Source organism: Leptonotus elevatus, chromosome 5, assembly GCF_054856555.1.
Source record: "Leptonotus elevatus isolate MCC_2025b chromosome 5, RoL_Lele_1.0, whole genome shotgun sequence".
Lineage (NCBI taxonomy): Eukaryota > Metazoa > Chordata > Actinopteri > Syngnathiformes > Syngnathidae > Leptonotus > Leptonotus elevatus.
Window position 1 is genome coordinate 16,809,732 of NC_141243.1, and position 25,263 is coordinate 16,834,994.

At 41.2% G+C, this 25,263-nt stretch overlaps 4 protein-coding genes across 7 annotated transcripts; 2 read left to right on the top strand and 2 right to left on the bottom strand.

Annotated features, from left to right (window-relative positions):
- Nucleotides 1-2,114: 2,114 nt before the first annotated feature.
- On the top strand, nucleotides 2,115-8,010 carry mat2ab (methionine adenosyltransferase 2Ab). The gene is made up of 9 exons (XM_086076630.1): nucleotides 2,115-2,344; nucleotides 3,107-3,184; nucleotides 3,271-3,393; nucleotides 3,527-3,639; nucleotides 3,723-3,866; nucleotides 5,350-5,568; nucleotides 5,637-5,819; nucleotides 5,898-6,031; nucleotides 6,406-8,010. Exons 1-9 carry the CDS (start codon nucleotides 2,254-2,256, stop codon nucleotides 6,506-6,508), a joined length of 1,188 nt encoding a protein of 395 aa, XP_085932756.1. The 5' UTR covers nucleotides 2,115-2,253; the 3' UTR covers nucleotides 6,509-8,010.
- A 6,045-nt stretch (nucleotides 8,011-14,055) lies between these two features.
- c5h2orf68 (chromosome 5 C2orf68 homolog) lies at nucleotides 14,056-16,160 on the bottom strand. 2 transcript variants are annotated; one of them, XM_086076367.1, is made up of 4 exons: nucleotides 15,950-16,160; nucleotides 15,428-15,543; nucleotides 15,191-15,336; nucleotides 14,056-15,114 (listed from the first exon to the last, which is right to left on the bottom strand). In XM_086076367.1, exons 1-4 carry the CDS (start codon nucleotides 16,069-16,071, stop codon nucleotides 14,992-14,994), a joined length of 507 nt encoding a protein of 168 aa, XP_085932493.1. In that variant the 5' UTR covers nucleotides 16,072-16,160; the 3' UTR covers nucleotides 14,056-14,991. The 2 variants fall into 2 exon arrangements, with proteins under 2 accessions (XP_085932493.1, XP_085932494.1); XM_086076368.1 differs by lacking the exon at nucleotides 15,950-16,160 and adding an exon at nucleotides 15,850-15,939.
- Nucleotides 16,161-16,491: 331 nt separating this feature from the next.
- On the top strand, nucleotides 16,492-21,181 carry usp39 (ubiquitin specific peptidase 39). 2 transcript variants are annotated; one of them, XM_086076364.1, is made up of 13 exons: nucleotides 16,492-16,688; nucleotides 16,984-17,062; nucleotides 17,150-17,244; nucleotides 17,325-17,461; nucleotides 18,335-18,487; nucleotides 18,568-18,793; nucleotides 18,912-18,986; nucleotides 19,069-19,136; nucleotides 19,277-19,465; nucleotides 19,623-19,765; nucleotides 19,875-20,010; nucleotides 20,090-20,176; nucleotides 20,967-21,181. In XM_086076364.1, the coding sequence occupies exons 1-13, from the start codon at nucleotides 16,619-16,621 to the stop codon at nucleotides 21,018-21,020; spliced, it is 1,512 nt and encodes a 503-aa protein (XP_085932490.1). In that variant the 5' UTR covers nucleotides 16,492-16,618; the 3' UTR covers nucleotides 21,021-21,181. The 2 variants fall into 2 exon arrangements, with proteins under 2 accessions (XP_085932490.1, XP_085932489.1); XM_086076363.1 differs by having other exon boundaries at nucleotides 20,090-21,181.
- sftpbb (surfactant protein Bb) lies at nucleotides 19,807-24,065 on the bottom strand. 2 transcript variants are annotated; one of them, XM_086076366.1, is made up of 11 exons: nucleotides 23,781-24,065; nucleotides 23,525-23,574; nucleotides 23,204-23,272; nucleotides 22,956-23,078; nucleotides 22,761-22,877; nucleotides 22,577-22,657; nucleotides 22,320-22,503; nucleotides 22,100-22,242; nucleotides 21,911-21,991; nucleotides 21,728-21,835; nucleotides 19,807-21,457 (listed from the first exon to the last, which is right to left on the bottom strand). In XM_086076366.1, exons 1-11 carry the CDS (start codon nucleotides 23,956-23,958, stop codon nucleotides 21,422-21,424), a joined length of 1,170 nt encoding a protein of 389 aa, XP_085932492.1. In that variant the 5' UTR covers nucleotides 23,959-24,065; the 3' UTR covers nucleotides 19,807-21,421. The 2 variants fall into 2 exon arrangements, with proteins under 2 accessions (XP_085932492.1, XP_085932491.1); XM_086076365.1 differs by having other exon boundaries at nucleotides 23,204-23,275; nucleotides 23,781-24,063.
- Nucleotides 24,066-25,263: the final 1,198 nt, after the last annotated feature.

Below are 25,263 nucleotides of genomic sequence, written 5' to 3' on the forward strand. Positions count from 1 at the left end.
ATTTAGAACCTCACAACTGTGCGCCAGATATGCTAGCCGCGATTCAACCAGATAACGCTATCACTATCCATCCCTGTTTGAAGTGGTGATAAATGTTGAAGGATTAAACATTGTTTTGCGCCGTTGTAAAACATTTACAAATCATACAATCAAAAACAGGGCCATTGCGTATCCTTGACCCTGTAAACCAGAAAAAAAATGTCTTGTAAATTTCGCCAAATGATTAACGATAAAAAAAAAAAATGTACATGACCTCCTTTTAGGAGGCTCACCTTCAAAATTGACTCATTATTGTGGATCATAAGCATAAAATGGTCCCCCAAGCCAATTTACACACATTGCATTTAACATCTAAAAGCTAAGTTTGACTTGAGTCAATTTGACCAAATTTAGAGTAAATTTGACTGTTTAGAGTAGGACCAAATAGATTCAGTTTTAGAGTAGGCTAATATTTACACTGGGACAGTAAAATTAAGAATTGGAAGGGAAAAAAAGTAATTTAAGGAAATAGGAACGAGCTCATGACCTTCAGCTTGGGAGAAACTGTTTGCTCTTCCACAACGCTTTTGGTCTTGGAGTTACGAAGATTCCAGCTGACACGAGTGATATAATAACTCAGGCCGGCTGTCTCCCAAGCTGAAGGCCAATGAGTTTGTTCCTCGACTCTTGAGTGACTTTTTATTTATTTATTTCAATTCTGTATTTTACTCTCTTCCAAGTGTAAATATCATTCTAAAACCGAGTCTATTTGGTCCTACTCTAGCTCGCACTATCTGCAATTCTAATTTGCACTTTGCAATCTCCTTTCACATAGGACTAGACTAATGCTGTCACGTTTGCCATGTATCTACAATTCTGTAAGATATATGCAGTTGAATGTGAGATACCTGATTCCAGATATGTTTTTTTTGTTTTTATTCTGACTAGCCATAATTCCAATTACACATCTCTACATTTCACCGAGTTAGCATTATCGTAGATCATTTCAACTTAATTCGATATCTGTAACTCCAGTTTAAGATATCCTCATATTTTATTCGGACTCAACATGAATTCCAGTTACAGATCTCGACAGCATTTCGCGTAGTTAAATCCTAAATTAAGAGATCTGAAAAGAAACATAGTTACAAATAGGCTATACGTAATTCACTCGACATTTGGAATGGCGCCTGCCTGTACATATGGCAAAAGTGGTGTCACTTGCCCTTGACGAAACCTTGGAGATATTTGGACTGGATAGGAAAAAAATGTGGCAGATATCTGAAATGTTCATTTCACAAACTGAATTACAAATATCTGCAAAACATACCCAGTCGAGTTAGGCTTTCCTTGTGGCGACCCGAGACAGACACCTAATCCCACTGAGGGATGAACGTTTGCAACACCGCAATGTGGATTTCACGTCAGGGTTCGTTCAAGGTTGTAACATTTGCTAACATTCTCTAAAAAGTCTTAATGGTTCTCTAACAGTCTTAATGGTCTTGTCGCGGGGACATTTTGTTCAAAGTCAGTGAGTGATGAACATTTGCGATGCTAGCGAATGTTGATTTCACGTCAGGGTTTGTTCAAGGTTTCAACGTTGCCAAAATGTTCTCAAAACAGTCTTAATTGTCTTTCTTCTTCTTGTTAAAGCCTGCATCCCACTGAGGAATGAACGTTTGCAATGCTTGCGAATGTGGATTTCCCCGTCCGATGCGAAATCAACATTAGCATTGCAAATTGTTTGCCCCTCAGCGCGAAACAAGCTTAAACAAAACATTTTCCTTTAAGACTGTGTAGAGAAAGGTTAAGATTGTTTAGAGAACATTTAGAACATTTAAGAAACTGAACGAACCTTGATGCAAACATTCGTTAGCGTCGCAAATGTTTGCCCCTCAAGGGCGATATGAATGTTTTTAGTCAGTTCCAGTGTATACGATTTTACTTTACAACGACTAGCATTTTATATTAGAACATTACCTTCCTCCAGCTTTACTATGGAGAACATGACATGGGACATGCCAAGTACAGTGCACATTGTAAGACACATGTAAGACACCACCCCTTCAGTCGCGGAATTGGTATGGCCCACATCTATGACGTCACGTCTACTGACTTCACGGCATAAATATCGGAGCTGGGCGCCATGAGGTTTACACAGACTGAGGAGGGCTGACCTTCGTCAGAATTGCATTTACAACCACACTCCCTTTGTTGACATTTCTGCCGCTACACCCTCTTTGGTCTCTCTACAATCATTAGTCAATAAAGATAATGAACGGCCAGATGAATGGTTTTCACAACTCTGTCATTGACGAGGACTGCTTCTTGTTCACCTCGGAATCTGTCGGAGAAGGGCATCCGGGTAAGTACACGCTGACCCGTTAGCCCACTTTAGCGTAATTAGCCGGCGGCACACGGTCGATGTTTAGCCGTCGAACTGCATTGAACGCATACGTATAATAAACGATGGGTACTTTTAGAATATTTGTCATTCAGCGTTCGCTCAGATGAGTGAGGTGCCGGTCGGCGCTAGCACACGCGCCAATAGCTATCTTGCTAATCTTCGCTCTCGTATCTCTTTGGATTTGTGGCGTGCTTCCATTTAATTTCCGTACGGATTGTAACGTTTTTTTTTATGTATATGTATACTAGGTCTTTATTTTTAACTCAGTTTTCTCTAGATGTAGTTGAACAATCACATGACTATTAGATAAGGAGCTAATAGCGTGGGAAGGATTGAGAGTTGAATTGCTTCCAGTGATTCAGTCGCGTGGCAAAAATAAAATACTGCATTATCTTTGTGTAGCGTCAAGTTACACGAGACATTTTGACCATGTAGAGGAAATCTATAACAGCGCTCGTTACACATCTGAGAGGCTAACTGAACCACCGCAAGCACGAAGCCAAGAAGGGAAATGTCCATTTCAGGAAGAAAGCTAGAACAGAGCCCATACTGTGGGGCGGCCGTGTGCCTTGTCGCGTTGTTTTCCCGTTGCCGGTTAGCTGGGCCCCCACCATGTGCAAATGTTTGAAATGGCGGCTCTTTCACCCGCTGGGCCACTCCCACCGAACACATGGGTTGCACTCTGCGTCACTTCAACCTTGTAATTGATCTTCTTTTCAGACAAGATTTGCGATCAAATCAGCGATGCCGTCCTTGACGCTCATCTCAAGCAAGATCCCGATGCCAAGGTTGCTTGCGGTAAGACTATTGAAGCTTTTCCTTCCATAGAAACATGTGACGGATGTTAATTTTGATTACATCACGTTCTCTGTTTGTACCAATAGAGACTGTTGCCAAGACGGGGATGATCCTGTTGGCTGGTGAGGTGACCTCACGAGCTACAGTGGACTACCAGAAAATTGTGCGGGACACTATTCGCCAGATCGGCTATGACGACTCAGCTAAAGGTTTGTTCGGCTGTTTTTCTCAGATAATTGAATTTGAATGCAGAAGTTGGAAGTCAAGCCTTTTATTGTTTTACTGTTTCACTGTGATACATTTTTAATTCCAGCTCCTTGACATTGTGTTCTCTGTATGCAGGATTTGACTACAAGACCTGCAATGTCCTTGTGGCCTTGGAGCAACAGTCTCCTGACATAGCCCAGGGTGTCCACGTTGACCGCAATGAAGAGGACATTGGTGCTGGGGACCAGGTCAGTTTTACGCTCATCCTCTTGCTCAGTGTTCTTCTGTCCCGAAATGACATGTGAACATGACAATTGTCCCCACTTTCAAGGGCTTGATGTTTGGATATGCCACTGACGAGACAAAGGAGTGCATGCCTCTCACAATTGTGCTTGCTCACAAACTCAATGCCAAGTTGGCCGAGCTCCGACGCAACGGCACTCTGCCGTGGCTCCGACCTGACTCAAAGACACAGGTAGGTAGCTTTGTGTTATGTTAAGTGCAGGGATGATAACACTTTCCAGTAAGGCCACCTACAGGAAAATGAAAGGAACAGGAAGCCATTTCACTGTAGTTGAAACATACGAAAGCATCTCAATTTAATGTTATTGATTTAAAAAGAAGCTATTATAATTAACATTGTATTTCTCTTTTTATTAATTTTTTTATTTTTTTCAAGTTAAGAAATAAGTGTCTGTCTTTTAACATCCAACTTTTAAAACTCGTAAAATTAAATGTCAGTTGTATCTGGTAACAAGGTTGTTTGATACCACCTTTTTTCCCCAGACTGATACCAGTACAAATACTCAACTCTTGAGTTGTAATCGATAACCCTGTACAGATACAATAGTATTTTTGATACATAAATTTTCCCTTAAAAACAACAAATTTTAATGTAAGAACTATATATACCAAATCTGGCATTGTTTCATGAAATTAATGGCAATTGTCTGTTCTTCTAATTTCGATTTCGTGATCATAAATTGGTCATGCGGTAGTGGTCGATATTTGTACCCGTCGTGAGTACGGCTTAGGGATGTAACGATAATGGCAATATCGTGATATTAAAACTGCCACAAAATATCGTCGTCGTGTCACGATATTAAAAGCAGCGCAACTGTTAAAAAAGTCAAGCTGATTTCCATTTGTGCAGTTCTAGCACCCTCTGATGGCTAGTTTTGTAGTGCAGTTACATTTTCACAAGGCATGTTTTGGCCCTTCTATGTTTAAAATCCACGCTAATGCTCAAACGAAGGGGAATGTAATATGCATGTGAACAGTCAATATGTGTGCTTATTGTGCGTGTGTTAGTACGAACTTTTTTTCTTCTTTTTAAATATTTTTATTTTATTTTTATTTTATTTTATTTTTTACAATTTCTGTGACCTTTTTTGTATCACCAACCTCCCCACAATATCGTGATATCGTATTATGAAGTTTGGATATCGTTACATCCCTAGTACCGATACCTTGAAGTAAGACTTATCGGTCTGATAAAGATACCTGGTATTGGTACTCGCCCATTTCTAGTGTTAACGTCCTAATTTACCATTTAAAACAACCAAGTGATCTGTGAATTTTTTTCGTTTTTTTTTCATTTTGAAAAAGAGATGTATGTATTTTGTACTTTTTAATATGTTTTGTTGTCCAGTAAAATATGCAAGCGGCCCGTTGTCAGAATTTGGCTACCCCTGGTGTAGTCTATTCTACTGTATATTTGTCCCCCCCCCCTTAAAAACAAATATATGTATATATTGCCCCCCACCGCGACTATAAATGGTGTTTGTCATCTGTGGAATTAACACTCCTTGCTCATTCTCTGACAATGAGAGCCCTACAGCCACCTGCTGTAGTGGATGTGCAATTACACTTTATTTTAGTACAGTCCAAAAAAATTTTTATTCCACCCGGGTTGGGAAGCATTGATTTAAGCTGACATGTCCTTGACCTCCTCTCAGGTGACTGTGCAGTATCGTCAGGACCGTGGCGCCATGCTTCCAGTGCGCGTGCACACAATTGTCGTCTCTGTTCAGCACGATGAAGAGATTTGCCTTGAAGAGATGCGAGATGCCCTGAAGGAAAAAGTCGTCAAGTCTGTTGTTCCGTGTAATTATTTGGATGATGACACCATCTACCACCTGCAGCCCAGCGGCAGATTTGTCATTGGCGGCCCTCAGGTGAGTGTGTGGAATTGACGTCGTAACTTGCCGCTCACCCATCTTGAGCGTCTTCGCTGCGTTCACAGGGCGATGCCGGACTGACGGGCCGTAAGATCATCGTCGACACTTATGGCGGCTGGGGGGCCCACGGAGGCGGGGCCTTCTCTGGCAAAGATTACACCAAAGTGGACCGCTCTGCTGCGTACGCTGCTCGTTGGGTTGCCAAGTCTCTGGTGAAGGCTGAGCTCTGCAGGAGAGTTTTGGTCCAGGTCAGTCAGGCGCTCCACGGCAGTCGGAGGAACTTTGTCAGCTTCCATTCCATTTACATGTTTCATGTATGATCTTAGGTGTCCTATGCCATTGGAGTTGCCCACCCCCTCTCCATTTCCATCTTCCACTATGGGACCTCCAAGAAGAGCGAGCGAGAGCTGCTGGACATCGTAAGGAAGAACTTTGACCTCCGTCCAGGAGTCATTGTCAGGTAGAAGTCACATGCTGTTCACTCACACTGTAGCTCTTGGCTTCTTTGCTTTTATTTGTGCGAGGGCTGTGATCGCCACTTGATGTAGTTACAAGGGAGTTTAGTCTACTAGTAACTCAGTGTTGTTGTGAGAGCTCAGAATTAGTTTTTGAGGGAAGTTGCCGTTACCACATTGTTCAGAGGAAAGGCTGGTAGGTAGGGTAAGTGATGCATTTTGTTTCCTCCCACAACCTTCACTAGCTGGGTGCGAAATTTCCCCCAAGTCCATCACTGACTGTGAGGTTGAATGTGTGCGTCGGATCTCATGTGTGTGTATACCTATATATAAATGTATGTGTGTGGTTGCTGCTTAACTTGTTGGTTATGTATTCTAGGGATCTGGATCTGAAGAAGCCCTTGTATCAGAGGACGGCAGCCTACGGCCACTTTGGCCGTGACTCCTTCCCATGGGAGGTTCCTAAAAAGCTCAAATACTAAACTTGTTAAGCTTTTCGCCCCCAGGCTTGTTGGTGTATACTACAGAGAAGCCTCCAAGATTCAGGGGGTGAAATGCCCTTTGCTCGCTCTCTCTCTCTCTCTCTCTCTCTCAAATGAGTCATCATTTATCGTGTGGATATTGGTCCTCTCTTTTGCTAGTTGCATTACGCTGGCCTCTTGAAGTCATTTATTTTATTTTACTTTGGGGTTCCAAGAACTTGTCTCTTCTGCTTTTACTCATCGCTGTGCTAGAGCCTGATTGGCGGTAGTTCTCTTGTCATTGAACATGAGTCTAGTCTCGTAGTCAATGGGAACGTGTTGGTGTGAATTGCTGTAGTTGGCCTTCACTCACTGGTGCTACTACAAGAGGAGCATATGTGACCGCCGAAGAAAAATCATCTGGTCGTTTTGGAAGATCCCCGGATCTTCCTGAGCAACAGTCCTCCTCTGTCAGTCTGGTACCACTATTCCCTCACCCTCTTGTCTTCTTTTCTTTGCTAGCATCGCTCCTTTTCTTGATGGAGGATGCTATAGTGGCACAATGAAATGGAAAGGTTGTCGCTGTTAACGTGAAAAGAAAAAAGCTATGCATTGCATGCTGAAGAGCTGCCAAATGTTCCGTTTTCAAGCTCTCCTATGGCCCACACGCCGCTGCAGACCGTTGCCGTTTTCTGACGTCATACAGAAAAGTCAGAGGCTGCTATGTCGCTGCTCTGGTCTGCAGAGGTAATGGATGAACTTGATAGCAATGAAATATTTGGGTTTAGTTTTTTAATAGTCCTTTTTGAAGAAGAAAAAATTCTGAAGCCCCACGCACTCCACAGATGTAGAGATGGCAGGTGTAGTTACAGAGAAACCTGGCGTCACATCTTTAGTCTGGTGGAGTTTGTCAGTCTTATTGGATATCCAATGACAACACTATTTATTTGTTCTTCGGAGCTCAGCGTGGATACAGAGAAGCTGAGCTTTCGGACGGCAGCTTTAAAATTGAAACGCTTGGTTACTGAATCTTGAATTCCTCTTGACTTGATCATTCGTTTGCTTGTTTGAGGCTCCAGAGTGTCGTACAGAAAAGCTTTGGCTCACCTCAACAGCAAATGTTTGGCTATTTTACATTTTTATTTTTGGACTGCACAAATATTTTTAGGATCTGTCCTTTTTATTTTTTATTATTTTAAAAATATAAATGAAAAGCATCTGCAAATCTTGGCTCTTACAAACCCTCATCGGTATGATGGCAACATTTGGTTGGTGTAGTACAGAGAAACCAACCTTGTTTACATGGCCATCCAATGTAGTGCTCTTATTGCAGGTCATAATCGTTGGCTACAGTAAGTGTATACGTGCCTTTTCTATTTCTTCTCCCTCTTTGCTTCTTTTCCGCGCCCTCATACACAAATGTGCTTCTATCAAGAACACGTAGCTCTTTCTGTAATGTGTTTCATGTTCAGGTTGGACACTCCCTTGTGCTCTGTAATAAACAACATACTTGAAACATGCAACACCTCATGGACAAATTTGTTGTACTTTTTACACAGGTGAATGTGTTTTAGTATTTAAAGGGGAAGTGGGCCCAAAAACGATTTTCAATGTTTTGCATGCTGCCCCACTAGTCTTAACAAGGCACTGTGATTGATAATGCATTTGTGGAATTGACAAAAGCCACCCATGCTTATGCCCATCTCAGGTGGTAGCCATTTTACGACATGCTGTCGACTGAAAATGACATCGCAACTCGGGTAATGACCAATCACACCTGTTTTCTGACTTTGGTCATGTGACATTTACAAGTTGAGCCGTGATTGGTTGCTACTTGAGCCCTGTGATGTCAATAGGTGGCAAAATGGCCGCCCTCTGAGATTGATAGGAACGTGAGAGGTTTGCCGCTTCATTCACATTCCACAAGCATAATATTAATCTGAATACTATATTTTGAGTAGTAAAAGTAAAAGTAGTAAAAAAAAATTTTTTTTGTGGTGACTTCCCCTTTAAGTACACAGGTGGATGAGGAATGAAGCCTGAATGTAGAAACGGCACTGTCATTGAACCCACAATGAAACAAATTAAGCGGAGTGGATAAAAACACTGAGTCGCTGATAGTCATGTCACTGATTAATATGTTGCACAAGATAATACTGTTGAAGGTGGTTTTATAAGCTATTGAGCCATCGCACTACTTTTTCACTTACAATATCACAGGCTAATGTAATAAATAGGTCTATCTTATTAAATAAAAGGCAATTAAAAAAAAAACTTGACAAATGGCTAAAATATTTTTATATATTACTATACAGTATTCTTACATCCACTTATTTAATTTTGGCACAACAAAACTTGATTAAAAACATTGGCGTTGATCTAAGTGGAAGTAGTCCTGTTGGCCACAATTACTCAAGACAAAGAAAGTTAATTAAGTGCAGTGGTTTGCGGTCTGCACACAACATGGCATCTCCTCTGCTGTGTGCTTTACTGAAAGACAATGGGATTGTGCAAGGGTTAGGATGAAAGCTAAATATTTAAGCAAAAAATCAAACGGCTAAGCTCAAAATCAAAGAAATAGAAAAGGATGTGATGACTTTTTTAATGCTGCAAATCCTTCAGGCCAGATATGTTTACGGCGGCCCAGTTTTTGTGAACGGTACTTCAATATCCAGTATCAATTCCTTCCTTGAATTAAAACTGAAACTAGAATTTTTCTACGTGGAGAAACCGTCTTCCCAAAGGACGCATTTAATCTGTGAACAAAGGAGGGCATAACAGTCCCCGTTTCACATGGTCTCGAGGTCACTAAAGTTGTCAGGGAGAAACTGGGCAACAGCTGTCGTTTGGGTCAACTATTTTCTCTTTTGCAGCCTCGGAACATCTTAGAATTAGTTTCTTTCTTCAGGCTGAGTCATGGAGCATTTGGACAAAGATGTTGGTTGCTTTGGAACATTTTTGCCAAGATGAAGATGTTCTTCCCCATGCCACATAAATGCCATCTAAAATTGATACATTTGAAAAGTATCAACATCTGTTACTTTTTTGTTGAGGGGAAGTGAACCTAAAAATGTATCCATTGCAGCCATTTTGACATCTGCTGTCGACTGAAAAATGACTCTCAGATGCTCAGGTAGCGACCAATGATGGCTCACCTGTTTTCTGAAGCTGAGCCGTGATTGGTTATTACCTGGTTCCTGAGCAAATGTGATGTAATTTTCAGTTGATAACGTAGCGAAATGGCCGCGCCCTGACGTGTAGAAAAATGGGTGGATTTTGCTGCATAACTCATATTCCACAAATGCATTATTAATCAGAACATTTTGGGTTTGACTTGCGCTTTATACTGTTGGATGTCATTGCGGAACAGATCAAAATTAGCCTGCGGTACTTGAGTACTGTTTTGAACTTCAGCAAGAAGAATTTAACGCACTCAAATTGCATTTCAAGCATATTTTTAAGGGTGTGAATACATACTCGGAATACTTTAACCAGTGGAGCGCTGTAACTGATGAATTATGTAAAGTTGTGACAAAATACACCTGAGTAAAATTTAGGTTGTGTCATTTCAAATAGTTCAACAAGTCGTGGCCTCGTCTCTAATAGACACCTTTCCTCAATTAATCACCGGGGACGTTGACAATGTTAATAAATCTCTCATTTCTTGTGCTAGCTCACTGGAATTGCCCTTGCCTACTAGAGCCGTGACTCCAAGCAGTAAGTACGCTTTGGTACACTCCAGTTTAGTTGTGGACACTTGTAAATTAGTAAATATCGTGTGATGTCAGAGCAGAAGAACGGTGTGGGCGTGTAGCTGAAAAACGTGATTAGTAATAACCGGATGACAGTAAAAAACGAAACAAACATGTTCCCATTCTGTCTAAGTAATTTGCTTAATTACTGTTTGTCTTGGTTAAACAACAATTTCATGTTAGTCAAACAGAGAAGCAATTAATGTAAGCTACTGCAACCACAACACTGGAGAGTGCGGAAACTTACGTGTACATAATACAAATAGAAATGGCTATTATGTAGCAGTCACATTTCCTTTGCTCTTCCCTGGGAAAAAAAACTCTTTGAACAATGAACTGTTTACTATTTGACGAATTGAGCAGTCACGCCAACAAATCCTGTTTAGCAAAGGATCACTGGGGCATTTTCCATGTTATTAGCTTAATGACATTGACACACAACTCCTGCCATGCATTTATTGAGCCGTTTCGTTAAAAAGACTCCTGATTCAAAACTTGTACCCATAAGCTACACACAGTTTTATTTTATTTAAATAATGTCTTGATACATAATGATGAATAACCATCAATGCAGCAGACATTTGACCCTTTTGACCTTTTGATTGTGAAATCATTGATCATCAGATTTATTTTTTGTCATGAACAGATGGCTTTGCATATTAAATTGGATCACTACAGTTGCAGCATATCAGGCTACAGTGTATTTGCGAACAAGTTGCATCATCACATTCTGACAGTGTAAATACAGTGGCTTTGCGTTTCCACTACTGCAGTGGCTCGCTTGAATGTCTATATTTAACCAGGCGTGACCGGAGTGGGGCTGCAATGTTGCAGCCTTGAATGGGAAACTCCTTCACTCGGACTGCTGTGGAAAAAATACAAGGAAGAGACGCACACATGCAAGCGCCTCATTCTCAGAGGTGTTCCTCATACTTTGCTCTTTTTGAAAGCGCATACTAAATGCCTCTGTGGCAGTGTCAATCATATGTTCATAATTCAAGTCACAAAGCCTCAGGGCTTTCTTGCTAGTAGAGAATCCAAGAGCAAAACATAAAACATGAACGGCCTTGTGGGACCGCCGGGTCACTCACAGCATGCCCGCTGGTGATCAGCACCATGTGGAGACGCAAGTGCCGACTCGGGCCACATATTTTCTCGAGGTCTGTGACATTTCCTGCAGGCTTAAGGTGACAGCTGATGCAATATTTTTCATAGCGTGATATCTTGGGAAAGAGTGAAGACCAACAAGCACATACTTGATCCCTCCATGTCTTCTAGTAACATTTGGACTTTAACTCCACTAAAACTAGTTTGCTATTCTTCTATAATCAATTTTAAAATAAAAGAGAACTACTGTTTGTGGAACATTTGGACAATTTTAGTACATTACACTATTCAATAGAAATCTCCTTTTGAAGGGAATTTTAGGACATTTTATGTCCCACCCACCAAATTTTAAATAATCCACATACAAAATACTAAAACATTCAGTTTCTGAGTAAATTTACATGTACTGACCCCCCCCCCCAAAAAAAAAACCTAAGAAAAGAATGCTTCAAAATAGGGCTGCACAATATTGGAAAATCATGCGATATAGTTGTTGAATACAGCGATATCCACATTATTGCAATATTTAACATGTACCTAAAGAAATGACATTTCTATTATCTAATGAAGGAATTAAAAAAATGTCATGCAGTAAAATAAGCAAATTCAATTATATTCTTAGTTAACTCATTCACTGCCATTGACGGCTATAGACGTCAAAAATTCATTTAAACTATTTCTATTAGTTTATATTTTTTTTCCCATTTTTGTTAATGGGTATAAAAGCCTAGATTTTTTTTATTGTACATTTAGAACAGATATAAAACTTGTGATTAATCGTGAGTTAACTAGTGAATTCATACGATTAATTATGATTAAAAAATAAAATATTAAAAACAAAAAATAAAATTACTTTAAAAAAAGAAGAAAAGATTATTAAAAATTAGGGGCGTCAGGCTATTAAATGTTTTCGTAATTTATTTCATGACTTCTAGTTAACTCACGATTAATACAAAATTGTATATCTGTTCTAAATGTACAAAAAAAAATGTCTAGGTTTTCATACTCTTGTTAACAAAAGTGGATTTTTTTTAAACTAATAGAAATAGTTCAAATGAATTTTTGGCGTCAATGGCAGTGAATGAGTTAATTAATTGTAATTACCTCTCGATAACTATTAGAAGGCGGCAGGGCTGGACTGGCCATCTGGCAAACAGGGCCGATGCAGTGCATTTTAATTATTATTTTCCTCCATTTTACTCCCAAGAGACCGGCCCACAATTTAGAGGGAGTAGTCCATTAACCCATTTTGAATATAGATAACTAACTGAACCAACATCAGACAATATCAGTGGCTGATCTACGTATTAGGCGGTCAGGAGTCGGGCCAGGTCAGGCTGGGGAGTTTAAATCAAAATGCCAGTCCAGCCCTGGTATCATGGCCGTGCACGTTTTAGTTCCATATGAAACTGTCTTTGCGATATGCATGTTGAACGGGCCAATATCACGATATTGTCTTTTTTTCCTTTTCTGTTTTTTAAGATATTGTGCGGCCCTACTTGGAAATAGTTTTAAAATTCACAAATAAGTCTGGAATTACTTTCTAAAATGACATTTCTCTCTTGTCCCACCCTCTACCGACTAAATTGAATCTCAAATAAAATTGTTAAAATGACATTTAAATGTATTTTTTTCCTCATTGTGCTCTCTTGTACCTGTGTAAACATTTATTTTAATCAATATAATACTTCCCCCAAAAATATTAATGGATCGCAAGTCCCACCATATGCAACTAACACTTTAACCATAACCTTTCTAGCATGGCTGAGCACAAGTGCTAGCTGCTTTGCCTGTTACAACAAGATTTAGTGCTTTGACAGGAATTGACAAGCATCCCCTCAGGTTGTTTATCAAGAAGACAGCTTCTACTTTATGCAATGTCATTGTGAAGGAGCACTTCGCATGTGATTGCGTACTTTCAGCCAATTGCTGAACCCGGTATGAATGGTCGGGAGCAGCAAGAGTAGACTACATGGTTAAGTATCCCCCAATGTTTGGCCAAGTCACATGCTGGTTTAGAAGTGAATCTGAAGAAGAGGGTGTGTCTCTTTCCCACCAATAGCCGAGTACATCTGGGTCCCCTTGAAAAGGTTTTGCGTAACATTCTTTGCCAGTCACGAGGCCTAACTTTTTTTTTTTTTTTTGTAATGCCACTCCTCAAAGTTTGTTTAAATTTCCGAGTAAATGTCAAGCTATCTTTTGTTCCCATCAGAAAATTGCGTGTGTCGTTACTTCTTAGACAGCTCAACAACATTCTTAAGTCTTTCTATAAGACCCAGACTGTGCTTTAGGGGACTTAATTAAGGCAAGTGTTAAGCAATCAGCTGTTTCAGACTTGTTAAGTTGTTCCTGTGTGAGAAATGTCCGGGATACGAAGAATGACACAGCTGCATCGAAATCTGATCACAATTAAAGATCATTTAGGAGTTGAAACTAATAAGAGTGTATAATAGGCATAAAACAACATTTTGTGGTTTTTTGAGGGATGGATTATGGCCTATTTAATTCACGAACACTACAAAACTATATGTAGTGGTAGCTTCTAGTCTGGACCATATGAAAAGAATGACTACTGCACACTACAGTAGCAATATTGATTTTATGTCGCCACCTGCTGTCGACAACATGTAAAAACATGTCTATTTGCTATCAACGTTTTTCAAAGACCAATGGATGAGTTGGAAACAGAACTGATGCTTGGAAACGAAATACGTGTGTATCCAAATTATTTATTGTCCGTATAACATGTAGAAAAGATTCACATTGGAGTGCCATGTGTTCAAAAAGTTGCACCTAGACACATTTGGAGCAATAAAAAAAAAAAAATTGTACAAAAAATACATTACAACAAAATGACATAAATTACAATACTAGAGGTAATGAAACAAAATTAATACAAGATCAAGGCTAAAACTCCCTCGCTGATTCCAATTCCAGCACTTTATTCAAACTTAAAGGTGTATTCAAGGATCTTTTGTCGCTGCGTCTTCCGGGCGGATCATCTTAACGATTAGTTTTCGATCCTATCAATCAATCTGCCGTAACGGCGCCGTGCGGGCTCGTTCCTCGCTGCGCATGCGCACTTAAGAGTGTTTGTAGCATGTAGCCGCTGAGCCATTCATCGTGGTAACTTCACCGATCTCATCACATACTTTGAAAATGGAAAAGTGAGGCCGGCTGCAGAGGGTGATGAAGATGAGCCTGGCATTTGATAGGCGTTTCCCCAGGACGAGCAGGAGAGCTGGTAGGATGGTCTTTCGCATGCGCATTTAAAAAAAAAAGTGACAGACGTTTGACTTTTCGAGAAGATCCTTGATCACACCTTAACAACTAAAGAGGTAACGTTCTCTTTTTTCTGTCATAGAGAACATGTAACAAATGTGCACAACGATCCCCAATGAAGTGAACCAGGGGAAGCAATAGTACACGGTGAGTGAAATGCAGCTACGACTGCCCTCAACCGTACGTCCTTTTGAAAACACAACAGGAACGCGTGTCGGATCTGCGCTTGCCTACTTGACACAATCAGGTCTTCCTCCACGCCAGCTCTGTCTGCAGGCGTCCTGGTAATCAGGATGATGACGTTGCGGGCAGGGCTTTTGCCTACCGTGCGTCTGTTGCAAACTCCACTCTTACATTCCTCCCTCAGCGTTTATCTCCTCTTTTGTCCATCTCCTTTCGAATGCGGACCTCCAAGACTGCCCTCATGGCTAAATCCAGGACGTTCTTTTCAGCGACGCGTTCTACCACCCTTGCCGGCATGTCATCCTTTAGGAACAGAGAAACAGATTACTAAGCAATGAAAAATGAGCATGCACACAATACTGTAGTAGAGTTCAGCCACCTTGTGCACAAGGAAGGATGTAATGGTCCCATTGTCCGCCTGATAGTCGAGCCAGAAGAGTTCGGTTCCCTGCATCTCTGTCTCAGTGCTTGAGCCGCTCTCATTCCACTCTTCTGCCTCGACACTGGCCTGAGGCTCAGATTCATCTAGAACATTATTATTATTAGTGGATGTGACTTCTACTCAACCGAGATAATTGATGGCAGTAAATAAGACTCAAACATAAAAATGTCTTACGTCTTTGTCTGGGATGGTAAACCAGAATGTCAGGTCGCCTGGGTCGTTGAGGAGTTGTGGTGTGCCTCCGCCGTTGAGCTTCTTTGGCTAACTTCACCTCTTTGTCATAGCCATCCCTTGGAGGGAAAGACAAACAATATTAGTCATAAATATGTTGTCATTTTCAAATGCAGCTGTCCTCATTTAGGTCATGGTGAGTGGGAGCTTGAGAGGCAGGGTTCAACCTGGACAAGCCACCAGCCAATCACAGGGCACATACAGACACACACTGGACTGGCCAATTGAAATTTAGAGTCTTTGATTAACCTAACATGCATATCTTGAAGCACAGAAAGGCTAAAGACACATCAGAAATTAACAACTGAACAACCTATCATAGATTGTATTTTGCTGTATATAAGACACAACTATGTAAAAATGACCTTCCCCTGGGTATTTGCAGTGCTGTTATGGACTGGATCAGCTGTAAGACCATAATCGATGTTTGCTAACATTGTAGCCGCTAGCATTAGCTGTAGCCACCTGGCAAGCTGGTTCCTGCGGATATGGTGCAGGAAGCCGTGGCTCATGTCCAAACGCCCCCCGCGTTTGTACTTCAGCTCGTGCGCTTCTTCGTCTCTAAAAATATCCATTTCGGAAGACATAGTCCACAAACGTGGCAGTATGATTATGCCAGTAGCGTTAAAGGGCCCACAAGTGTGACAAAAAGCTACATGGCTAACCGCTAGAAGTTGATAGCCAACTAAACACTTCCGGGGTCAATGTTAAGCGTGAACGCCATATATATATTTTTTAAACGTATTTTAGTGTAATAAAATTATAATAATTATTATTACAAATAATTATTGAATACAAGTTGAATCAAACATTGCAATAAGTTAGAAAATGCCTTGTTGCGATATATATTCTTTTATATTCATGTTATTTATGTATACTAAAAGGTATGAAACGCTTTAAATTTGTCTTGTAATAAGTATAACTTCACTTGGTTCACGGCCTGAGATGTTTTTATCTATTTTGGGGACTTTGTAATTTCTTGATTAGTTTTTTTTGTGTGTCCCTCACAAATCTGTCTGTCGCAGTAAGTGACGTTGCACGGCGGGCTCCGACGCGTTTAGCGATCGACCCATTCGTTTGTGTGAAATAAGAAAGTTTCGTTAATTCTGTCTGCTTCGACCAATAACTTACATTATGATAGCCGCAACGGTTACTCTGAAGCGGGAAAGAGAAGACGAGGTGGACGACGAAGACAACGAGGATGGTGAGGGAAAATAAGTTACAATACTCATGCTGGCTTTAGATTAGCACGTTGCTAACATCAACACATGTCTAACTCGCCATAGTTTTAATATTGGTTGACCCAGCCACACATCCTGCCATCAACATATATTCTTGTTAATATTCTAAATATATACATATATATATACCTTGACATTTGTTTAAGAGTTGGTCTCCCATCTACTATGCTTGCTTCCTAGCGTGCTTGGCTAGCTAGCTAGAAAAGGTTGAAATGAATGAAACGTTTCAATCTTTGCTTGCTTCACTTCATGTTGCAGTGCCGGTCAAAAAAGGACGAGGTCGTGTTCCAGAGGACCGAAGAAGCCGTCATTGTCCGTATCTTGACACCATAAACAGGCAAGATGCATTTCGTTGTGGACAGATATCGATGCTGAATGCTAAGCCCAGTAGCTCAGCCCATACTTTTGTGTTTTTGTCCCTCAGGAGTGTGCTTGACTTCGACTTTGAGAAGCTCTGCTCCATCTCCCTCTCACACATCAACGTTTATGCCTGCCTTATATGTGGCAAGTACTTTCAAGGTATGTGCAATTATTTGCCTCAATGAAACATCACTTTCTGTGTTACGATGTACTTACTTGCGACTTGCTTCCTTGTGTAGGTCGAGGTTTGAAATCCCACGCATACACCCACAGTGTCCAGTTCACCCACCATGTGTTCCTCAACCTGCACACGCTCAAGTTTTATTGTCTGCCTGACAACTATGAGATCATTGACTCTTCACTAGAAGACATTACGGTGAGTCAGTGATTTGCTCATCGAGGATGTGTTAAATTTTAGAGCTGACTTCAGTCAAAATCAAGTTGATATACATAGCCTTTAATCGGGGGGGAAAAAGTCTTAAATGGTTGTTTAAGCCATTTTTTCACAAAAATCTGTAAAATCGTCTGGTCTGAATTATGCAGCTGGTAAAAACATAAAACAAATTTTTGGGGAAAAAAGGATGAACCACACGAGAGGGATCGCAGATGAAGAGAATCTACATCCAGGATGGCATGTAGGCAACATTAATCATGTGATGAAACGGATTGAGAGTCGGTTTATTGAAACAAAGTGCCACAGGTAGATGCCTCGTAGAAAGTGGTTCTCCACAGGACCTGTCAATTGATGCAGAAATCACCATAGCAACAGTTTCACGTTGCTAGTGACCACCAAGCAGATGTTTTTCACAAAATGTGATTTTTTTCTCCAGCAAATTAATTTATTTAAAAAAAAAAAGATACTAGTACACATATTAAAGCAAAGAAATTATCGATTTAAAATATCACAAGAATTCCAGCAAATGTGAATTGAACCATCAAATCCGACAATTGCTATTCACTGAATAATTGATAAGAAGCTCACTTGTCAAACTTATTTGTTGAGCCCTGTATGATATGAAATAACTACTATTACACAGTGCGGTTTTGCCGTACCACAAATCAAAACTCATAATATATTATTTCAATTAATACCTAAATAGTTTGTAATTGTAAATGTGTAATTTTTGATGCCTAATAATTTTATGATAAAGACGATGTTTAATTTTGCGACTTTGCGCGTGATCACATTGTGTTTTCTGCCATTTTTAAACTGAGCTGTTCATATATTCCTTCTCTTTTATTTCTACAGTATGTGCTTAAACCAACATTCACCAAGCAACACATTTCGGGTTTGGACAAGCAGGGCAAACTTTACAGAGCCTACGACGGAACGACTTATCTGCCGGGCATTGTTGGCCTCAACAACATTAAAGCCAACGACTACGCCAATGTGGTCTTGCAGGTATGAATGATCTCCATTTTATGGAACACTTGATTGATGAGAGGTCGCACTTTTGCACTTAACTGCTTTGTATCTCCAAGGCCTTTTCCAATGTCCCGCCACTGCGCAACTACTTTCTCGAGGAGGAAAACTATCGAGGGATCCGCAGGCCACCGGGGGACATCATGTTCCTCCTGGTGCAGCGTTTCGGCGAGCTGATGCGCAAACTTTGGAATCCGAGAAACTTCAAGGCCCACGTGTCTCCTCACGAGATGCTCCAGGCTGTGGTGCTCTGCAGCAAGAAGAACTTCCAAATCACCAAGCAAGGTCAAAATGTTGTGCTTGCACTGGGGGGGGGGGGGGGGGGGGGGGGTTGGGGGGTAGAGTTTGAAGGATTTTTTTTTTCTGCGGAGATGACTGTAGGCTTTTGTTGTGTGCTCTGTAGGAGACGCCGTGGACTTCATGACGTGGTTTTTGAATGCGCTGCACGGTGCTCTTGGCGGTACAAAGAAAAAGCCAAGTGAGCGGAAAGGAAAACAGTCGCATCAATTTATTGTTACTCTTCAAATTCATAATTGGGATCGTGTTTATCTACCATCTAGCAATCCTAACAAAAGCATTCCAAGGCTCCATGCGGATCTTCTCAAAGAAGCTACCACACCCAGATCTGGTCAGTTGCTCTCAATTACCACAATTGAGACAAAGAATGCTTGAAACATGGAAATTCACTCAATCTTTCCCTTCGAGGCGATGGCGGTCTACTCGACCTCATTTCCTTTTCGACTCCTCATGATCTTTCGATGTTTCCAGACACCAGAAGAGAAGGATGCGCTGCTCCTGACCGACGAGTACCAGGAGCAGATGTCGGAGTCCACGTTCTTGTTCTTGACCCTTGACCTCCCGACAGCCCCCTTGTACAAGGACGAGAAGGAGCAGCTCATCATCCCACAAGTGCCTCTCTTCAACATCCTGGGCAAGTTCAACGGCAACACAGAGAAGGTAACAGTTCATTAGTGGTTTAAGTAATGCATTAAGATCAACTGCCTGCACAATTATTAGGCCAAGAAGAATTTTGACTCCATTTTTATTATTGATCATTTTCAACTTTTTGGTACTAAGTATTTAAAAATAAGCCTTCTGTTTGTTATGTCTCCAGGAGTACAAAACATACAAGGAGAACTTCCTGAAAAGGTTCCAGTTGACCAAGCTACCACCGTACCTCATCTTTTCCATCAAAAGGTTCACAAAGAATAACTTCTTTGTAGAAAAGAACCCCACCATCGTCAACTTCCCTATCACGTAAGCGATGCCGGCAAAGAATCGGACACAACACTCACCAATCGCGTGGGTCACGGGAAGTCATTTATTGAATGATTATCAAATATTAGCGTTGTGTTCCGTTGATCAGGAATGTCGACCTTCGTGAGTACTTGACAGAAGAAGCCCAAGTCACGGAGAAGAACACGACGTATGACCTTGTCGCCAATGTGGTGCATGATGGGAAACCGACTGAAGGAGCCTACAGGATACATGTCTTGCATCACGTAGGTTCAGACCGAACTTGGATCACGGTTTGGTGTGTTTTGTCTCGGTTCTGCTGACCAAACGTTTGCGCCGCATCAGGGTACGGGCAAGTGGTATGAAATGCAGGATCTGCAGGTGATCGACATCCTCCCCCAGATGATCACGCTGTCAGAGGCGTATATCCAGGTGAGCTCCAATATTTATCAGTTATGTATTTGTTGTAGTCATACAGTTTTTATTATGCGAGTCAAGCATCGTTATTCTGCAACAAAAGCTTATTCATTGTTTAACAAATGGAAATGTACACAATACAACAGAAGCTGTGGCTGTGACAGAAATGTCCGACAATAATAGAATATCCAGTGGAACCTTTCAAGTTGGATGCCCATAAAATTTGAATGAAAAAAAGTAAAGTTACCGTGCAAATTTCAGATTCGAACCACTGTCTTGCATGACATTGTGAGATGTTGGCAAATCTTGCAAAACCTCCGCCAAACACACGCATTAAAAGGACTCATTTAGGATTGTTTTAGTTTTTCTTTTCGCTAGTGAGGGACTAAACTTCATTGTTGTTTTGAGCAACAATTCTATACAATTGTTAAATTGTGAGATAGATCCGAGGTACATCTACTTTGCAAATGGCCTTTGTAGTCAGCCTTATCATTAAAAACCATTTTAGTTTTCCCATCATTATATTAGCAGTTGCCCCTTTTCCCCACTTGTTTGAGTTTCAAATATTAACACGTGGCCTGTGCATTTAATGCGCAGTTGAAGTCTGCAATTGAGGGAAAAGTACAGCATTTTGAAATCACTACTAATGGGAAGTTCCCCAGCATTCTGGAATTCATTATGTTCAACATTGTGTGGCTCCACTGGATAAACAAATCAACAAGTGTAGAAGGATTTTTTCTCTCTCTCTCCCGTGATATTCAGTCCTCAGATCTATCTGATAAGATTCCATTTTCATCTTTTGTAGATTTGGAAGCGACAGGAGAGTGCTACGAACACAAACAACCACACTGGTCCATAGTGGTCAAAAAGAGCATCACAAGACAGGATTTTTTGGGGTTATTGGTCACAAAAAAAAATACATAAAAATAAATCACGTATGTACTTTTTCCACTGTTTATGTTTTTATGTTGATGTTTCTAAATAAACAGTCTTCTGCTCGTATGTTGTGAGCAAGAACAATACAGCTCTTCCTTTTGCCTGTCAATCATCTGAAGACATTTCATTATTCTAATTTCATATCAACCACACGAAGTGTGCACATTCATTAATCAGAATACAATTGAACAAGTAGTGTTTGCAATTACATCATGGCTGCCAGTTATATTTCTCCACGCAGGCAAAAATTGAAAAACAAATAAATTACAAAAATGTTAAGTATATGAGGAAAATAATTTGTGCGTGTAGTTGATTAAAAGATGTTCACTTCCACATGTGCTTCTCGCAGAAGGCCACGTTCTGAAAGGAGAACACAAGCACATCAATAACAGAACAAGGAGACAAATCCAAAAACGGGAATGCTGAAGGTTAAATAGTGAGAGTGTAAAATCCATATCTCGGAACATTGGCAACAATATTACCATGGCGGCCATCTATAAAGCTTAGTGGGAAGTGGGTTAAGTACACGTCGCGTCATGCTGGCAGCAAACATATCTACAAATGTATTTCCTGCCTTGCACTTTGTGCTTGGCAGTTAATAAGTGATCAATGTGTATGAGTATAACTTACGCCACACTTCTGAGCTGTGTTTGTGTCTCTGCACCAGTAGCTTGGCCCCCAAGTGCAGGGATTGCTTCCTAGCAGCTCGGGCTTCTTTGCAGCGCACAGATCAGCCCTCTGAAGGGCAGACAAAAGTGAGGACAGACTGCATATAACGACATCATATGTTAAACTGTTGTCCTCTGCACTTACTTCACAAACGTCGTCATGGTCCAGCCGGTTTCCCAAAACCTGCTGCAGTCTTTCGCCATAAATTTTGGTGAACGCCTCGCACTGAAAAACAAACAAAACAATCATATAACAGGAAGCCTGGAAGGAACATCTGAACCCACGGCAAGTACAGATTTGAAACATCTCATTAGCTTCGGCAAAGCGTCTCACCTTTGGAATGGCGTTGGGGTGACGACCACACACAGACCGCAGGAAAGAGGACGTCTGAGGCTTGGTGGCGTTGACGCCCAGCTCGAGTCGGCTCAGCACAGCCAGCGTACGGCATGAATCGCAGTCCGAGGAGGCGGGCAACTCTGGGAAGTTATCGCAGCATCGTGACTTAGAACGGTTGACGTGCTCATATGTCATTGTCAATGAAGCTGATACTGACCCGGAGCAGGAGAGTCCCCGAACAAGCAGATGTGCAGCAGTGTGCAAATGGTGTGAGGGGCGGCCGAAGACAGCAGGAACTCCACTATCTGTACGGCATATTTGTCAACAAAGTCATCGCACTCGTCCTTGTAGCTCTGAGGCAGGAGATCGCAGACCTCGCCCATGAGCTTCATCAAAGCATCCTGCAGGAAGAAGAAGAAGAAGATGGTGACGGACAACAGACACGACGAAGAATATGTGAATAGCGAAGCCGACCTCAGTCATGTTTTGAGGCAACAGAGTCTCCAGTTTCTTGATGACAAACAAGCACAGGGTGCAAGCCGGGTTGAACTGCTCCTGAACGAAGAAAACGGAAACGCTTGGACTCACTGACTTTCCCATCTGACCCGTTTTCACATTCATACATATAGATTGCGCAAGTGGTCATACTCATACGCACATGCGTGTTGGTGAGCGCAGGTGCGACTTCCCCATTGTCTTGGTGGGCAAGTGCCATCTCTTCCCCATCCTTGATGGCAGCACACAGCCCAAAAGCCGAGCAGGTTGCTTCCACGTCCTAAGAAAAAGCAATCGCACATCATCGTAAAACTGAGGTTCAAATTGTTCAACTTCTCTTTTGAGTGGACAAGCGAACCCCATGCCCAAATGGTTGGAGTAGGATTTTGGGAAGATGCATCTTCAACTGAGAGTCACATTCCAACGCCTGTTTGTCTGGGAGGTGCTGGCAGAGCGCATGCAAGGTTTCATACACGCGCTCCTGAAAAAAACACGGGCCATAATGCGATTAGCGCTCCAGCAAGAATACTTGGAATGTGTAGACAAAGCCACTTTTTGATAGTGTTCGAGTTCATTTAAAAAAAAAAAAATGAAAAGGATAATCACCTTACTGTCTTGGCTGGGAATCATGTTAGCAGAGAGCTGGATGATCTGACTGCACTCTGAGCAGATGCCCTTCTTACAAGCAGATGGCACAAACACAAATGGTCATCAGTCGTGTTTAAACTAAATATATATAGGCATACCCAAAAGATCACATGGAGTCTTTGGGGTTAAGCAGAACAACATTTGACTTTTTTCTGTGACATACACGACAAAATGCAAAATCTTGTATTGTATTGTGTATTTTGGTGGCCTTGCTGTAATGTTTAATAGGCATATATGTTAAGCATTTGTGATATACATTTTCCACTTGAAATGTCTTACCACATAATTCTGCTTGAATGCCAGAGGGTCTTTGATGAACATGGAGTCTCCTGAGATCCCAAAGACATTAAAAAAAGATCAAATGAAAATACAGAATGACAAGGACGGCAAACTGTAAACTCATATATTCATCGTTCATAAATACTAAATAACCCGCATCCCATTGTGTACAGAATAACAAAACATTTATCATCAACAGCGCTTGTCAAGGAAATGCGAGGTGATGCCGACATTAAAATGTCCACCTTCATCTTACCGGGGCAAAGAGACGCCGTTAGGAGCACCAGTAGAAATCCAAAAGACGACATGTTGTAGGAACAGGAACGCGACAGAATGAGAAGCAGATGAGTTATGTTTATTTGTCTACCGCTCCGGAAGTTATCTGTCTCAACATGCATCCTACAAAGGTCGCAAACTAGCACGTCACATCCCATGACAAGAACGAAGGCTTGACCTACAGTTAACAGTTTTGATTTCCAATACAATATACATATGACATATTTTCTACGTGGGGTTGTCAGTGTTAATGAAGTGTGGCGCCCCAAAGTGAAGCAAGATCATAGATAAACACATTCATTCTGCGGGTCGGGCCTGCTGTCACGGCAGTTTATCCGCCATGTTGGATGTGGCAACTAAACAATAAACCCATATTATAAGGCTTTGAACTCTCACATTCTCTCTTTCAGACTCGCGTTTTTAGGGTACACCATTTTAGTGCGTGTGTCCTGAGATTAAACATTTTTACTTGAGTGCGTGTGTTCTGAGATTAAACATTTTGGAGGGAAGGAGAAGGAGAGAGAGAGCGACAGACAGACAGACAGACAGACAGAGAGAGAGAGAGAGAGAGAGAGAGAGAGAGAGAGCGAGAGAAAACATATTTTATAAAATGGTCACTAGATGGCAGCAGATGGTAGAAATTCCCTCGTACCGTATGTGTTTGGTAAATAACACCAGGTACATGACAAATGTGACACAGGAGTAAAAATACAAATGTACAAAACATATTTATCACTGGTAAACATGCTTGTTAGAACACATTGAAGGCACATTGAAGAATTCAGTTGTCAAGTTAAAGATGAGTGTACGATGGTTGTACACACCATAGCTTAAAAAGGAAAATTATTGAGCCGTGGACAAATCCTTTGGCAGGAACAAACATTTCTATTTGATCCAGCCATCCCTTTTCTATATTGCTTTTCCTTACTCGGGTCACAGGTGAGCCGAAGCCTATCCCGTACTCTCCAGCCACATCACATGTAAGGGAAATTTTGATACCTGTGACTTTCCTGTCATTTCCACATGGATGTTATATCCTTTAATACTATGCTGCATGTTTCTTTTGTAAGGAATGCTTGATTCTTACACTCAATGGCAATCATTACTTTAATAACTGCTATGATAAAAGAATGACTTGGTGCTTTGATCATGTGAAAGTACATGTGCGCGTGTGCGTAGAAGTAGACACACCTATGGCCACCTCTCCACACCCTTTGTCACCCAGGCTAACCTTCTGTCAAATCTCTGACCACACTCCCTGTACAGTTGAGTCTCAGGGCACATTTAAGACAAACGCCCATTCATTATCGTGACACTGCCACAGAGCCGTCAAACATAAAGTCATTGGCTTTTTTTTTCTTCCTACCGTGCTTGCACTGCAAAGTTCTTATTAAATAATTACCACACTGATTACAGTGTTTCAGTTGGCAGCAAGGAGCTACCTCATATTTACAGATGCATAC